Here is a 15,305-nt window from a genome sequence, read left to right on the forward strand (position 1 = left end):
CGGGTAGGTATATCTACCTACCTAGGTAAGGTACCTAGGTAGGTAGGTCAATTGACCACACCGAAGGTGAGCGTTGTAGGTAAGTCGGTACGCCTCGGCATAACGTCGCCCTGGGGGGTAGCAAAGTACAGCTCTATTCGCTAATTGCCTTACAATGCTCCCGGCCTCCAAGGGTGGTCAGGCGGATGGTCTGGTTCCTGAAATGCTTTTTCGGCAGCTACTTCTGCAGTTGCTATTGGCCAATGTCGTCGGGCGAGCACCGTTGGAAGCCGCAAGGCGCTACAGACCACCGCAGAGCACTTTTTCTCCCCCATCCTTCGCATCGGAGTATCCCAATTCGACCACATTGTTCCCTGCACAGACAATGGGACAGCTTGGAGAGTTGACTCACGGTTATGCTGCTCCCTTCCCGCTAGTCCCACGCTCGCTCCATTTCGAAAAGGTTGCTAACTTCATGTTTTACCATTCCGGGTCCTGATGAAATAAAAGTTGACACCATCCCCTCACTGACTCTACACTGACTCACCCAAGCGACGGTGAGCATCACACGCAAACACACGCCATGTCTTCCTCCGACTGGTCGCCCGACTCCTGGCGGTCGAAACCCATCAAGCAGGCGCCGGGCTACCCAGACGAGGCTGCGCTCAACAAGTCAGTCAAGGAGCTTTCACGTCTCCCGCCCATCGTTCACCCCAAGGAGATCGTCGCCCTGAAACAGCATCTCCGCGATGTGGCACTCGGCGAGGCCTTCCTGCTGCAGGGCGGTGACTGCGCCGAGCTCTTTGACTACTGCGAGCCCAACGCCATTGAGTCCAAAATCAAGCTGCTCTTGCAGATGAGTCTGGTTCTCGTCTGGGGCGCCGACAAGCGCGTCGTGCGCATTGGACGTATGGCCGGTCAGTACGCGAAGCCGAGGTCGAGCCCGACTGAGATGGTCAACGGGGTGGAGCTTCCGTCGTTCAGAGGAGACATTCTCAACGGCTTCCAAGTCGATGAACGCGACATCGACCCTCAGAGACTCGTCAAGTGAGTCAGCGCAGTCAGTACGAATGGGTGCAAAGGCCAGTACACTAAACGTTACAGGGCTTACCAATACTCGTCCGCGACTCTTAACTACGTCAGAGCTTGCCTCTCGTCAGGCATTGCGGATCTCCACAGGCCGCTGGACTGGGGCCTAGGTCATGTCCGGGATCCTGAACTGAAGAGAAAGTACTCCGAGGCTGTCCTCTCCCTCACTGATATGCTTCGCTTCCTCCACACGATCGGAGCCGACAGGAGTGACAAGCTCGACACTGTCGATCTATTCACGAGCCACGAGGGCCTGCTCCTAGAGTACGAGCAGCCGCTGACCCGCCTGCTGGAGACGCCGGCGCCGCGCCCCACTACTAACGGCGCCCGGAGCGGCGCCAACGGCAGCGCCAACGGCAACGGCAACGGCAGTGCCACCGCCGCCGAGACGAAGAAGGAGTATTACGACACGTCGGCCCATTTCCTCTGGATCGGCGACCGCACGCGCCAGATCGACGGCGCCCACGTTGAGTTCTTCCGCGGCATCGCCAACCCTATCGGCATCAAGGTCGGCCCCACGACGCCGACGGATGACCTGCTCGCGCTGCTGCGCACGCTCAACCCGGACTGCGAGCCTGGAAAAATCACACTCATCACGCGCTACGGAGCCGCCAAGGTGCGCTCGTTGCTGCCGGCACACATCCGCGCCGTCGAGGACAGCGAGTACCATCGCTGTGTCGTCTGGCAGTGCGATCCCATGCATGGCAACACGTTGTCGACGGGCAGCGGCATCAAAACGCGCCGCTTCCGCGACATCTTTGAGGAGCTTCAGGAGACGCTGCGCATACACAAGGAGCAGGGCAGCTACCTCGGCGGCGTGCACCTCGAGCTCACCGGCGACGCCGTCACCGAGTGTCTGGGTGGGAGCGAGGGCCTCGATGAAGACGACCTGTCGACCAACTACACGAGCTTCTGCGACCCGAGACTAAACGAGAAGCAGGCGCTCGAGTTGGCTTTTCTGATTGCGGATCACTACAGGAACGAGAGGCGGCCGGTTTCGTGAGCGGGTTCTCTTTTCTTGTGTTCTTTTTTCTTTCTTTTTTTCCTGGGATCACACACGGGCCGGTATTGGAGGGTCGGGTCATCGAATCGGTCACTCAAAAGCAGTCGTCTATAGATGGAAATTATCTGACATCTACCATGATATTTGATGGTGCTTGTGCCAGGTAACTAACGACGCAGGCTTTAACGGCATTGTCACAGCGTACGCTTGGAGCAAGCCACAGTTCCCGGGTCTCTCTTGCAGGTATTCGCTGGTTCTCGCTTGCTAGATTGCTTTTCGCGCCAGATGGGCTCTCACTTCGTGGGTGGTCGACAATGAAACACGTCCCTGTGCTCCGGCAGCCGCTCGAATGCATCTTGGCTCACCTCAATTCACGCGGGTCTCCCCTGGAGAGAACAGGTGGGGCTAAGTTACCTGCCCAGCAGGGAAGTTTCAGGCGGATATCAGCGGGCCAGAGATAAGACGCCGCCGCCAACCGCCAACCGCGCCCTTACGCCCTTTACCCCAGCGAGCAGTGGCCGATAAGGGGGCGAGCGGGGCTTCCCCGCGACTCCGGCAGCGTCCCCCGTGACCGTGTAAGTATCTATTGCATACCTCACCTTCTCCCTGGATCAGTCTTTCACTCTCATCTTGCATCTTGCATCATCTCATATGACCCTCATCTCACCTCGCTCGACCTTCTGGATCGATGAGCTCGGAATAGCTTCACAATCGATCGTCAACTCTGCCAGCTTACACACCCTCTGCCAAGATGGTCTACCCATTGGACTATCTCCAACACCGTCGTGACTGGTCTGATAACCCCCCCTCTCATGCCGGTCATTAACCGAACACACCGAGGGTTGTTTTCACTAACACTATTGCCCCAGCCAATTCAAGCAGTCTGAACGCGCGGACAGGATCCGTCGCCTCACGGCGTACCATGGCCCCTTCACGGCCCAAGACCGCCAGATCCTGGACCGACCTATCGAGGAGCTCGTCCAGGACGTCCACAAGACGATACTGAAGCCTATCGACATCCTCAAGACGTACGGCAAGGTCGCTCTCAGGGCCCATGAGCGCACCAACTGCCTCACCGAGGTTATGATAGCCGACGCCGAGACGTGGGTCGACGATGGCTCCATCGACATGAAGGGCCCGCTTGCCGGCATCCCCGTGAGCCTCAAGGACACCATAGTCGTCGGCGGCTATGACACCACCGTCGGCTTCAGCAGCTTCGTCGGTAACAAGACCCCCACCGACGGGCCTGTCGTGCGCCTCCTCAAGGACGCCGGCGCCGTGCCCTACGTCAAAACGAACCTGCCCATCACCCTCCTCAGTTTCGAGTCCACCAACGACGTCTGGGGCCGCTGCACGAACCCGCACAACGCCCGCTACTCCCCCGGCGGCTCCACCGGCGGCGAGAGCGCCCTGCTCGCCATGGGTGGCCGCATCGGCATCGGCAGCGACGTCGCCGGGAGCGTGAGAGCCCCCGCCCATTTCTCCGGCTGCTACAGCCTGCGCTGCTCGACGGGCCGCTGGCCGAAGTTGGGCTTCTGCACGAGCATGCCCGGCCAGGAGGGCGTGCCGTCCGTCTACAGCCCCATGGCCCGCACCCTCGACGACCTGCGCTACTTCACCCGCGCTGTCGTCGGCATGCGGCCGTGGGAGTACGACTATAGCGTGCACCCGATGCCGTGGAAGGCCGACGTCGAGGAGGACTGGCGGGCGAAGCCACGACTGCGCGTGGGCGTCATGCGCACCGACGGCGTCGTCGACCCGAGCCCGGCGTGCCGACGCGCGCTGGAGATGGTCGAGGACGCGCTGCGCCGCGAGGGCCACGAGATCGTTGAGATCGACCCGCCGTCGCCGTACGAGGGCCTTCAGATCGCGTCACTGGCGCTCAACGCTGACGGGTGCCGGACGTTCGCCACCTTTTTCCGCGCGGGTGAATGGAACGACCCGGGCGCCGCGCGGATGAAGTCCCTGATGGACCTCGCGGCCCCGCTGCGGTACCTGTACTACCTATGGGTGAAATACGTCCGGCGGGACGACATTTGGGCTGGACTCGTGAGGGACTGGCGCCCGCAGAGTGCCTCCGAGAACTGGAAGCTGGTGGCGAGGAGGGAGGCCTACCGGGCGCGGTGGTTCAGCTGGTGGGACTCAGCCGGGGTGGATTTCCTCATCACGCCCCCGAACGCGACGCCCGCCGTGCCGCACGATGGGATGAGGGACGCTGTGAGCAGCTGCGGATACACATTTCTCTTCAATCTGGTAAGCTGGGTTTTTCTTCTTCTTCTTTTTGTTTTTTTGGGTTTTCCCTTTTCTGTTCTGTCTTGTCACACGTTGTGCGATGGCGCTCTTGAACTAAATGGCCTTTCAGCTCGATTACACCGCCGGCGTCATCCCCGTGACGCACGTCGACAAGCAGCTGGACCAGCTTCCCGGCAACTTCAACATCAGGAAGCTCAACGGCGTAGCCCAGGGTGCGTACAAGCTGTACGACGCGGGCGACATGCACGGCCTGCCTGTCGGCGTTCAGGTCGTCGGCAGGAGGCTGGAGGAGGAGAAGGTGTTGTCCATCATGAAGAGGGTCGAGGACGCCCTGGGTGACGACAAGTACACGCTATTGGAGATTGACTAAGGATCCGATGCTCGGGCCGTGAAAGCTATGTCTTGGTACCTAGTTTAGATGGATATAATCCAAGGAGTGACATGACATGCCATTTCGCCGCGCGCCGGCCGCGCTACCGATGTGAGGCAAAACGTACCGCGGGGGATAATCATACATGACTCTCAACCTTTATTACTGGATATAAGTGCAATGTAAGCCGGATATTCCCTACTGCGGATGGTAACGGTTGTCAACAATGCGGGGGCGATAGTGGGCGGTACGTTGGAACCAAGTCCGAGATCGGACCGAGTCGTCGCAACCCTTCCGCCATCAACGCATCCATCCCACTTAAACCGAGAGTTGTAAGTCGCCAGGTCGGGACTGAAGTATATAAGAAGGTGGGTGGTTTCCTTTCTTTGAACTTGAGCAACACTTATAAGCAAAAAAGCACTATCGTGCCTGCAACCGGGAGAATCATGGCCGACCAGAAACAAGACAACTGGTCATCCGAGGCGAGTCTCATCGCCTCACGCACTTGACGACCGGGGACTAACCCGGCGTAGGCATACCAGCACTCGGCCTCGTTTGTGCCCAAGCTGGCCACCAAGGTGGTGCAGTGGCTCGACGTCCAGAAGGACGATGTCATCCTCGACATTGGCTGTGGCGGTGTGGTCCCCCTCTCCTGTTCCTGGTCTCCTTAACAGAACTCCAATTCGCTACGTGCACCCAATATCGAATCTATCCTGACACGGTGAGCAGACGGAATCCTCGACGTGCAATTCGGAAAGATTCTTGCGCAAGGGAGCGGCTCGCTGCACGGCATCGACGCCTCGCCGGCCATGATCTCGGCCGCTAAGAGGGCGGTCGAGGCGGCGGGTCTGTCGAACTGCGAGTTCGAGGGTAAGCTCTCTCTTCCTTTCAACCATTTATCCATCCATCATCCACCATCCCGATGGAAGCGGTCTGACATGTGCGCACTCACCCAGTCCTCGACGCGACCCGCATCGCAACGTCCCAAACGCCCACGCTACACGCCCCGACCTTCACAAAGGCCTTCTCCAACGCGGCGCTACACTGGATCCTCCGGCCGCCCGGGTCACACGTGCCCGTCTTCACGGCCATCCGCGACGCCCTCCAGCCCGGCGGCACCCTCGCGCTGGAGATGGGCGGGCTCGGCAACGTCGCCGAGATGCGGACGGCCATCGTCATGGCCGTCGCCCGGCGCGTCGGCCTCCCCAAGGCCGTCGAGGCAGACCCTTGGTTCTTCCCGGACGAGGCGTGGCTCACGGACGTGCTGGAGCGCGAGGTCGGCGGGTGGAAGGTCGAGAGGGTCGAGAGGGAGTGGCGGCCGACGACGGCGGACAGAGGCGGCGTCGAAGGATGGGTGCGGCTGATGGGCAAGGTGCTGCTGGACGCGGTGCCGGAGGAAGGGGGGCAGCGCGAGGAGGCCGTCCGGGAGGTTGTGGATGTCCTGAGTCACGTTTGCAAAATTCCCGGGGACGGGGAGATGATCAGCTATGTGAGGCTGAGATGCCTGGCGAGGAAGCTGTGATTTGGGTTTCTATAACCATGACTGGAAGACGAAAGAGTTACCGAGGTGTGTTCTTGTCCCGGTTCCAACTGGGGTCCGTCAGTTTCTTTCCCACAGATTCATGTCACGTCTAGTTGTTCTTCTTCCTTGATCCACATGAGCAGAACACCAGCGTCAACAAGGGGCCGGGCTTATGCGGCAGTTGAAGTCGGGTTGCGACTTCTCGGAAACGGTGTAGAGATTCAGTCTCAATGCCCTTAGTCTTGGCCTGCTTCTGACGAACCTGACTGTTTCACCTGTACGAGCTGGACTCATGGGACTATACTACCGGCCCAACTAGATATTTGTCAAGCTTACTCGTTCCCAGAGATGAGAACCAAGGGAGGGGGGGTTAGCAACAAAAGAACATTGAGGTCTGTCTATCATTAAAAACAACCTCCGCCAAACTACACTCTTCCACGCCATCTACCATTGTAAGGAACCAACGACCCGCGTCTATCACAAAGGTTTATTCGCAAACCCAAGCTGGCTGTTCCCCCCGTGGAATACGACGTATTGTGACTTGAGAAACACATCCCCGTAGATTGCAAACGGCAGCGCCGCGGCGCTCTGGATCCCGCCAAAGCACGTCGTCGACGTCTCAATGGTCTCCCCGTCCACCGGCGCAAACTTCATAAATTCCCCGGGGACAACGGCCTTGTAAGTCCCAAGGTCGACCGTGAAGGAGGGGATCTGGTCCCCGCAGTTGAACACGAAGCCGCCGTTGGTCGAATCGAACTTTGCGCTGGCGATCCGCTGGTAATACGCCGACACGATAGCATCGGGAAGAAGCATCAGCGTCGTGCCTGTGTCGGCAATGGCCTCGTGCGGCGCCGACGTCGGCGCGCTGCCGTTGGAGCCGACGGCGAAGCCCTGCGCGGTGAATTGCCAGAAACCGGCTGTCGTGTTGGCAGGGACAAAATTGATTTCACCTGTGAACTCGGTGGGATCCAGGAAGCCAAAGTTGTAGTTACCGGCTAGAAAGAATGTGAGATGGGCCGCTCCGGGTCAATACGCGGCATGAACGCGGGGCCGAGACTTACCTGCCGACTTTTTGAGGTTTGCCGTGAAAAGAGGCATCGCGAGGTTGTTCATGGCGTTCTCGAAGAAGGTCTTCTGCTTCGCAGGCTGCACGGTGTTGATGTTGCCAAAGGCAAGGCCGACCAGCCCAGACTGGTTCTTGTTCCTCGAGAAGGACGCCGATACCTGGTTCGCCGACTCAACGGCCTGATTCTCGACGGTCACGCCTCCAATGGTGACGGTGTCCATGTAGACGTTGCCTCGCGACGAGCTACCGTCCCCGTAGGAAATGGACCACGACGCCCCCTGCAAGTTCTTGGCGCTCGAGCTGGCGCTGATGTTGTATATGGCTTGCCCGGCCACCTGGGTTATGGGCGTCTCGCTGCTGAAAACCCAAAGGTCCGACGACCCGGTGTCGAAGTTGAGGTTCAGCGTCTGAGGCGGGGTGCCGATCTGCACGGGACAGAGATACTGGCTGTCGAACTCGGCTGGGATCGCCGCGACCTCCCCTTGATGATTGTGAGCGTGGCCAAGACGCAGACACATACCGACTTACCACTGGGAGGGGTCTTCGTGCCATTTCCCTCACTTCCTCCACCTCCCCCGGGTGCCGCGGCCGTACCGTTGCCTTTCGAGCCTCCAGCTCCCACATCTTGACCCCCTTTGCCTCCTTTGCCTCCTTTGCCTCCTTTGCCTCCTTTGCCTCCTTTGCCCTTCCCTTTTCCTTTCCCTTTACCTCCCTTGTGTACACCTTTACCCCCCTTCAAAAGCCCGAGGTCGTCGAGAATCTGGTCGATAAGGGAGAGAAGATCGTCCGGGATCTGCTGTCCGAACTTAGAGTAGGCTCTGGCCAAAGCGATGGGCCCTCGTCGCGACCCGTAGTAGAAATCAGGGTTGGGAACCTGCTCGATTCGAAAGGCCGCACCGCCCAGGGTAGCGATTTCCATTTTTGATGGCGCCGCATCCACCAGACGGGCCGCGAAGGGAATAACTGCTGCGACCGCAGCTGAGTTGGTGAACCGCATGGTCACCCAGAGAAGGGAATGTCCCGGCGAAGGAATGGAACCAGGAGGAAAGCTCACGGAGCTCTACAAAACACAATAAGACTCGAAGGACGACAATACTCGGACAACCAAGGAACCCAAACAAACGGCCTGGGAGTGCGGAGGGCCCCGGAGAAATAAGCAAACCAAGCTTTCGCCAAGTTCGCTTCCCACTGAGGTAACGCATAGATCGACCTAGGAAACGGTTTCGAAATGCTCGAATGCTCCGCCGCGAGTCGCATCACTAACTACGCAATGGCGAATCGCAACAGAGAGACTGAAATCCCACTTCCCGAATCATTGACACAGGGGCTTGACGTAACCACCAGAGGCAGCATCGTTTGACTTTTCGCCCAAGGAACCGCTGTAAAGGCTGCCTCTCAGAACGGCGTATCCATCCATAGGCGACCTGCGACAGTCGATCATTCACGTCTCCCGCAAAACAAAGGCTTTTTCCCGGACACTGTCCCTTAGGGAGCGGGAGGCGGCCGAGATGGCCGTATGCTTGGCTCCCGAAACACTGTCAGTCGGGTATGAGACCCCTGTCCCCAGGAACGCCCTCGTCGTGATGCCGAAATTCCGGGGTGACACTGGTGGCATGTCAGTCCCCCATACTGCATCCAGAGTCCGTCAGCAGGATTCGCCGAGTAATGGAGTCGATGTCGTCGGTTGATACCGAAGAGGAATAGCAAGATCCATCATCTGAAGTCGGGAAAAGAGATGCGATGAAAGGCGGCTACGTCGAGGATTTCTCTGGTTTGCCGTACGACAGTAGAAAGTCTAATAATGGGGAACCGATCGCAGCTGTTCGGCGCGGAAGTTGACCGGGATGTGCGGGATTCATGCGAAACTGAAACCACCATCCATACTCGACGGCCCATGTGGTGAGATAGGACATCTCCTGGCTCCTCGGCCGGCACCCTGGGATGACATGATGGCTGTCCATAAGAGCGTTGCTTTGCAGGGCCGTCACGTCTTGGTTCTTAGGCATATGTTCGCGTTCCCCGTTGTTGAAGCAACCCTCCGCACACAACCCTATTTGGCAAACGTGCAACCAGCATTGTCTGCTCCAGTTATGAACCGGGCGTGTTCGAGAGATGTCGTTGAAATTGAGGCCAGGGGCAGACGGAGGATAATGCCACTGCTTGGCGAAGTCGATCGCTGCAGGCTAATCATTCCACTATGCCGCTCGCTGCCTTGTTTTGTTCTCGATCAAAGCCTGCTGCTGCTCAAGGCCCATCTGACATGTACTGGCCATTCCGACATGCCAAAGCCTCGGTTGGCTAGCCAATGGCACGTCATCGGAATTACACTGATTCAGGGTTCCGTTTCGAAGAATGAAGGGTTACTTACCAATTAGTGCTCATGGGTAAGGTGAGTGGCAGTTGACTGCTTGCTGAATCACAAGTTGACACAGCCAGGCGAGGGTTCCAGAAGGGCCATGCTTGGCTTAGTCATCGAATGCCCCGCCACCCCACCAGGCGCATTCTCCCTTCTGGAGGAGTGACATACCAATATTCACCGCTTGACTACCTAGACGCCCTATCCCCGGAAAGCCCCTGGAAGGCGTCAAACCTTCTTACGCGTCCTGGTACGTGTTGTTACTGCGTAAGGTGCTTGCGTACATAGGTAGTGTACGATGTGAATAACCTCCCTTTTGACATTTTTCTTCTTCTTGTCCTTCGATACCCCAGTCATTTGTGACTTCAGTCGGCATTTCTTCCCTCTCTTTCTTTCGGCGATACGGGTCGCATCCATCCCTCCTCTCTCTGTCGACGACAGGTTACTAAGCCAAGATGCCTGAACACGACGCGCTCGTCCTCAGCTTCTCGCACTTAGCGGAGTTCCCACGCGCAAGCGAAGCTCTTCAAACGCTGAAAAAAGTGGCTTCTCTGGTCAAGCCCATTATGCGGGTGCGAGGCTGGAAGGTGCGAGAGCTCGCTGAGTTCTACCCAGATCAAGCAAATCTTCTTGGTGAGCATTGGATCCTCGTCGCTCTTGACTGGCCGCTGATTGTTCTTCAGGTCTGAACATCAACAGAGGCCAGAGGATTCTGGTCCGACTACGATACCCTAGTGACCGATCACTCTTCCTACCGATAGAACAGGTAGTTGACACGATGCTTCACGAGCTATCCCACATCGTTTTCGGACCTCACGATGGCAACTTCCATGCGCTCTGGAACCAACTACGAGACGAACACGAGGCACTTATACGCAAGGGATACACCGGCGAAGGCTTCCTCTCAGAAGGACAACGGTTGGGAGGGGGCCGGATACCCATGCACGAGGCTCGCCGACTAGCTCGGGCAGCAGCTGAGAAGCGACGCTCGCTGACGGCTGGTTCAGGGCGGAGACTCGGTGGTTCTGGGCCTAGCCTCGGCTCGGACATCCGGCGAACAATTGTTGGCGCTATCGAACGGAGGAATAGCACTCTCCAGGGATGTGGCAACACCAATCACAACGACAGGGAGATCCAACAGATCTCCGAGACAGCAACGAGAAACGGCTTCCGTACCCAGGCCGAGGAGGATGCCGCCAACGAGGCCGCCATCGCGCAGGCGCTCTGGGAACTGGTGCAAGAAGAGGAGCGTCAGCGCTACGGCGGTTACTACATCCCGCCGAGCGCACAGAACCCCACCGGTAACGGCGGCGGTTCAGTCATGGGAGACCACGGTGACCACGGTGACCACGTAGCCAGAAGCACAAGCGTTCCTCCTCCGATCCCAGGGCCGGCAACAAGGCCTCCGCCGGTGCCGAGTCCTGATACTCGGCCGCCAATCGTTCCTGCACCACCATCACAGTCACAGTCGGCGCCGCAGCGCGGTTGGACATGCGGGGTATGCACTCTTCACAACCCCTCAACATTCCTCTGCTGTGACGCGTGTGGGACAGAACGCGGCCAAGATCCTCAACGTAAGGTGTGGACACCAAATGCCGAAAAGCGCGAACGCCAGCGGGCATCGGCAGCCGCAACGGCGAGAACTCCAACAGAGCCGGAGACAATCGACCTCACGAGCAGTTCGCCGAGGAGGTCGAACAGGACCGGCAGGGTAAACGTCGATACCCCACCCGTACCAGGTTCAGTTGTACATGCAGCGCCAATTTGGCAATGTTCGTTCTGTGGAACCATCATGCAACGACAGTGGTGGACGTGTTCAACCTGTGGGGTGATGAAGGACGATTCAGCCTGATGAAAGAGCGGGGATGTCGGAGGAAGCGAGGTCTGAGGAGAAGGGGTCCTCCTCCTGTTCCTCTGGATCCTTCAGGGTCCAAATGACGAAATCGCCGATAGATACCCTTGCGATTCGAACGAGGTCGAAGAGCCTGTAGTACATATGCTGCATACCTGTTGTCTTTCTGTTGGCCAGTGTAAGAGACACAGGACTGTGTGGCACCCTCGGGCCGAAATGACATAAGAATCGGGGCGACTTGAGAGACGCTGCTCTTGTAACCTGGTGCTATGCTGACAAGGACGCCTCAATGGAAGAACACGAGTCATCATGTAGATGGTATGAGTGGCGGCAAGCACCAAGCATATCTCAAACATAGCGGCGCGCCATCGCACGGAAGTCTCTACAAAGTGATGCTGGTTTTCCTCCGACGGCCAGCCAGCCACCCTGGGTTGTGTGTTTGAGAGGCTGCAGTTCTCACAGCGCTCACAGCACACACCCACGGGCATGGATTATTATTATGTCATCATGACGACAACATCCAACAGCCGCACTCGGGTCGTGCCCCAACGATGGGGATTGGCCTTCGTCCGGTAGCGACAGGGTCAGATGATCTGCATCACACACCGTGGCGGCCCTTCTGGTGAGTGGTGGGCTGGTGGCACAGAAGGCGCACCGATATGGAGAAAAGAAAACCACTGGGGGCCCCCCATGTCGAGTCGGTGGCTTTTCCCCAGTCTAGACGCTTCGAATGTCTGTGGACTAGGCCCGTTAAGGTGGTAGATCTACGATCGATGGGGTGCCCGTGAGTCTAGACGCAGGGCAGACTTTATCACCAAACCACGCCAGTCGGAGATGGGTCAGAGCCATTTTTTTTCTTTCGCTTTTTCAGTTGTCTTTCTTTGCTGCGTCTATCCGAATCCAGCGTAGTGAGGGCAAACCCTGTCCAAGTATATCTGGACCTCTTGAGTGAATGGGGGGGGGGGTAATGCCGAAAAAGTGCTCACCCGAAGGAAGATCTGTGTTGCGGCATATGCTGAGGGGTCAAGCAGAAATGGCCACCGCCGCGAACATGCAATTAAGCGGCGTGCCTAGTAGTGTGCCATTGTTCGTTGAACATTGGTAACTGGACGAGGACATGCGATGGTGACCAACCCGACGGGATCGGCCGCATACGTGACGGTTGTAGATGGAAGGCGAAGTTGCCTCTGACGGACTCTTGACGATCTTTTGCAACCTCATGGACCCCTCATGGGCTCACATCGTCGCAGCAGATGCGCACGATGATGAGACCAGCCCGGGCATCGCCAGTCTCTGAATAGCGAGAACAGCTCGCGACAAGGGGTGGTGGGTGCCAAGGCCTGCCTACAGGCCCGCTACCAAGCTCTGCCCTCCCCAGAGTCTACAGATATGGACGCCGTAACGTCCCCTTGCCAGAGACGGATTTCTACCCACGTCGTCGGTCAAAAGGTATCGACGAAAGGACGGCGCAAGTCGACTCTTATTTGTCTTGTAATGGGCGGGTGTCCACCCAGTATCTCCGCCTTTCGTCAGCAACAGAAATGTCCAAGGTGGTTTGCTCGGTTCTGTATCTTCTATGGGGCGACAAGGAAAACGAGCCGAAACATGCTGAACGATGACAACAAAGAACTGAGACAACTCACAGAAACAATCAACTGACAAACCGAGTTTGGAATTTCCCCCCTTGATGGTTGGGGATGCCGATGGGACAGAACCTGACATTGACGGACCCGGCCAGCCACGCGGATCGCAGCAAGACAAAGAAAGGATCGGCAAGCTGTGTCGCTCAGGGAATGACAAATGCCCCGAGTGCTGGCACAGGAAGAGAGACTCGTGGTGTTGTACCGCGTAGGTATTTTTTCCCCTTAGGCCGGGGTAGGGGGGTTCTTTTGTCTGCGCTCTGCAGCAATTGAGAGGCAGGGTCCGGTCATCTTTCCTCGAGTTGGAAAGGATGCCCAATTCCCACACCTCTTTTTTTCGAGAGTCCCATGGGAGAAGCTCACGTTGGCCGTCCTCGAAGTTCGCCTCGTCGACCGGGTCCCCTTCTTCCGTCATGGCTGATGACTTTAGCAGACCAACTTGCCATTGTTACACGGCAGCAAGGCAAGAAAGTAGAGTAAGCCTAGCTCACCCGCACAGAAGTCTTGTCGTGTGTCTGAGGTTGGGCATCATCGCAGGTAAACTACAAAGAAGGGATTCCAACGTCCATTACAGTCGATCTTGGAACAATGAGAGCGGGAGAGGGAGTTCTTAAACGAGGTGACGGCTGCATACGAGGGACACGGGTTCCGATGGGCTTCCCATCCCGCCCCTTTGGGTTCGTTCAGTTTTACGGCTGGCTAATTCCCCTTGCTTCTCCTTCTTGTCGCATACTTGCACATGCTCTTGTGGGTATTTGTGGACGTGTGTGTGCCAACGACACCCGTCGGAGCGGATCCCATGCGCCCAGAAGGGGTAAGCTGCAAAGATTGGCCAGTGAGATGCCAGCGAGTCGGTTTGGCGCATAGAGGTGAGCTGTTTGACTGCCAGTCTGTTGCACAGTAGAACTGCGGCAGACTGCAGCATCTCGGGGCACTCTGAAAGCGTAACGGGGGATGTCGGCGATCAGGTACTTACTTGGCTTCAGAGGAAAGAAAGGGCGAGCCAGAACCCGGTTCCCGAGGAGCTTGGGGCTGTTTTGCAAGGCGAAAAGGAGGGTCCCCGACTTGGTAAGGGACGGTTGACACCCGGAAGTAAGCCGGCGCTGGCGGTGCCTGGTGTCCTGAGCTGTGGCCAAGTCCAAGGAACTCCCTCGCGGAAAAAGAGGCTGGAAGCTTCAAAAAGTTGGCATGCATCCCGGGCGGTCGACGGCGGATGAGGGAGACGCGGAATGGCATGACGAACGTGGTGGGCAGAAAACAGCCTTGCTGAAGTGCCTCTGCGACGGGGAGACTCCCTGACGGGGCGTGGTCGAGGTACCCAGCTCAGAAACTGGCGCGTGAGCAACAGCGATCACAGCGGACAGGTCGATTACGGTCCACCGGGGCCCAGTGGATAGAGCGTCATGGGGGAGTTGTCCATCAGGTACACCACAGGGCGCACAACCCCACTGGGAGAGCAGACCGCTCGAGGAGGTCCACTGCACTTGGCCGCTGTTGAGAGGGGAAAAGATGAGGAAGAGCCAAGGAGAAGTACGGAAGTGGTGGTGGCTCTACGGATACTTCGGTACGTATCTTTACCTGTATGCTTTTCCCCAAAAGCCGATGCTCTCCTGTACCCAAGTTGTGCATTCGTCATGCACTTTCCCATGGGCGGGACTGTGCTGAATCCCTCGGATACAAGGATACCCTTTAGAGACGCGGACGTACCTGCTCTTGTGCCTTGCATGGTATGCAAGAAAGGGGGACAAGAAGAGCAAAACATACAGGTACATCACCCGCAGGGGGCAAAATAGGTACGGAGTACAGACTGACTGTACAGTACGCACTAGGTAGTACAGGTAAGTTATGTATCCATACGTCTTTGGCCACTGAAGATCAATACCCTCTGGATTCCTGGAATGACATCTCCTACCCCGGTCCCTCTCAAGTTTCCATACAGACCGTCCAATGTGCCAGTCAAAGCGCCCATTGTTTTCCACCCTCACCCACCGCCAAATCCCTATCCCGGTACCATATCCTATCTAGATACCTAATGGGTAGACATCCCCACGTGTAGCGTGCTTATCCCAGTTGGTTCAATTCCCCTTTGCACTCAGCCCCATGCAAGCTATTCTTCTCGCCCCAGCTGTAGGTAGGGCTCCTGTCCCGATGCTTGATCACTGTCGACCGGGGGGG

General features: G+C 57.6%; 6 protein-coding genes across 6 annotated transcripts; 4 read left to right on the forward strand and 2 right to left on the reverse strand.

Moving 5' to 3' along the window:
* The first annotated feature begins 321 nt into the window (after positions 1–321).
* Positions 322–2,347, forward strand: CDEST_12518 (Putative DAHP synthetase, class II, aldolase-type TIM barrel). Its single transcript, XM_062928674.1, has 2 exons — positions 322–1,026; positions 1,084–2,347. Exons 1-2 carry the CDS (start codon positions 563–565, stop codon positions 2,069–2,071), a joined length of 1,452 nt encoding a protein of 483 aa, XP_062784725.1. The 5' UTR covers positions 322–562; the 3' UTR covers positions 2,072–2,347.
* A 336-nt stretch (positions 2,348–2,683) lies between these two features.
* CDEST_12519 (Putative amidase signature domain-containing protein) lies at positions 2,684–4,770 on the forward strand. Its single transcript, XM_062928675.1, has 3 exons — positions 2,684–2,863; positions 2,941–4,324; positions 4,434–4,770. The coding sequence occupies exons 1-3, from the start codon at positions 2,823–2,825 to the stop codon at positions 4,692–4,694; spliced, it is 1,686 nt and encodes a 561-aa protein (XP_062784726.1). The 5' UTR covers positions 2,684–2,822; the 3' UTR covers positions 4,695–4,770.
* Positions 4,771–4,992: 222 nt separating this feature from the next.
* CDEST_12520 (Putative S-adenosyl-L-methionine-dependent methyltransferase superfamily) lies at positions 4,993–6,671 on the forward strand. The gene is made up of 5 exons (XM_062928676.1): positions 4,993–5,062; positions 5,113–5,176; positions 5,228–5,330; positions 5,424–5,564; positions 5,651–6,671. Exons 2-5 carry the CDS (start codon positions 5,141–5,143, stop codon positions 6,214–6,216), a joined length of 846 nt encoding a protein of 281 aa, XP_062784727.1. The 5' UTR covers positions 4,993–5,062; positions 5,113–5,140; the 3' UTR covers positions 6,217–6,671.
* Positions 6,672–6,678: 7 nt separating this feature from the next.
* On the reverse strand, positions 6,679–9,679 carry CDEST_12521 (Putative aspartic peptidase A1 family, aspartic peptidase, active). Its single transcript, XM_062928677.1, has 3 exons — positions 7,811–9,679; positions 7,278–7,763; positions 6,679–7,211 (listed from the first exon to the last, which is right to left on the reverse strand). The coding sequence occupies exons 1-3, from the start codon at positions 8,277–8,279 to the stop codon at positions 6,694–6,696; spliced, it is 1,473 nt and encodes a 490-aa protein (XP_062784728.1). The 5' UTR covers positions 8,280–9,679; the 3' UTR covers positions 6,679–6,693.
* Positions 9,680–9,736: 57 nt separating this feature from the next.
* On the forward strand, positions 9,737–11,789 carry CDEST_12522 (Putative Zinc finger, RanBP2-type, WLM domain-containing protein). Its single transcript, XM_062928678.1, has 2 exons — positions 9,737–10,271; positions 10,322–11,789. Exons 1-2 carry the CDS (start codon positions 10,094–10,096, stop codon positions 11,488–11,490), a joined length of 1,347 nt encoding a protein of 448 aa, XP_062784729.1. The 5' UTR covers positions 9,737–10,093; the 3' UTR covers positions 11,491–11,789.
* Positions 11,790–12,490: 701 nt separating this feature from the next.
* Positions 12,491–13,808, reverse strand: CDEST_12523 (uncharacterized protein). Its single transcript, XM_062928679.1, has 2 exons — positions 13,134–13,808; positions 12,491–13,007 (listed from the first exon to the last, which is right to left on the reverse strand). Exons 1-2 carry the CDS (start codon positions 13,543–13,545, stop codon positions 12,835–12,837), a joined length of 585 nt encoding a protein of 194 aa, XP_062784730.1. The 5' UTR covers positions 13,546–13,808; the 3' UTR covers positions 12,491–12,834.
* Between the last annotated feature and the right edge of the window lie 1,497 nt (positions 13,809–15,305).

Source organism: Colletotrichum destructivum, chromosome 8, assembly GCF_034447905.1.
Source record: "Colletotrichum destructivum chromosome 8, complete sequence".
Lineage (NCBI taxonomy): Eukaryota > Fungi > Ascomycota > Sordariomycetes > Glomerellales > Glomerellaceae > Colletotrichum > Colletotrichum destructivum.

Coding starts and splice junctions, on each gene's coding strand:
- CDEST_12518 (XM_062928674.1), top strand. CDS start 563: ATGTCTTCCTCCGACTGGTCGCCCGACTCCTGGCGGTCGAAACCCATC. Junction 1,027..1,083: donor GACCCTCAGAGACTCGTCAA/GTGAGTCAGCGC, acceptor TAAACGTTACAG/GGCTTACCAATACTCGTCCG.
- CDEST_12519 (XM_062928675.1), top strand. CDS start 2,823: ATGGTCTACCCATTGGACTATCTCCAACACCGTCGTGACTG. Junction 2,864..2,940: donor CTCCAACACCGTCGTGACTG/GTCTGATAACCC, acceptor CTATTGCCCCAG/CCAATTCAAGCAGTCTGAAC. Junction 4,325..4,433: donor ACACATTTCTCTTCAATCTG/GTAAGCTGGGTT, acceptor ATGGCCTTTCAG/CTCGATTACACCGCCGGCGT.
- CDEST_12520 (XM_062928676.1), top strand. CDS start 5,141: ATGGCCGACCAGAAACAAGACAACTGGTCATCCGAG. Junction 5,177..5,227: donor AAGACAACTGGTCATCCGAG/GCGAGTCTCATC, acceptor AACCCGGCGTAG/GCATACCAGCACTCGGCCTC. Junction 5,331..5,423: donor CCTCGACATTGGCTGTGGCG/GTGTGGTCCCCC, acceptor CACGGTGAGCAG/ACGGAATCCTCGACGTGCAA.
- CDEST_12521 (XM_062928677.1), bottom strand. CDS start 8,279: ATGCGGTTCACCAACTCAGCTGCGGTCGCAGCAGTTATTCCCTTCGCG. Junction 7,764..7,810: donor CACGAAGACCCCTCCCAGTG/GTAAGTCGGTAT, acceptor ACAATCATCAAG/GGGAGGTCGCGGCGATCCCA. Junction 7,212..7,277: donor AAACCTCAAAAAGTCGGCAG/GTAAGTCTCGGC, acceptor CATTCTTTCTAG/CCGGTAACTACAACTTTGGC.
- CDEST_12522 (XM_062928678.1), top strand. CDS start 10,094: ATGCCTGAACACGACGCGCTCGTCCTCAGCTTCTCGCACTTAGCGGAG. Junction 10,272..10,321: donor AGATCAAGCAAATCTTCTTG/GTGAGCATTGGA, acceptor ATTGTTCTTCAG/GTCTGAACATCAACAGAGGC.
- CDEST_12523 (XM_062928679.1), bottom strand. CDS start 13,545: ATGACGGAAGAAGGGGACCCGGTCGACGAGGCGAACTTCGAGGACGGC. Junction 13,008..13,133: donor TTTGTCAGTTGATTGTTTCT/GTGAGTTGTCTC, acceptor CGAAAGGCGGAG/ATACTGGGTGGACACCCGCC.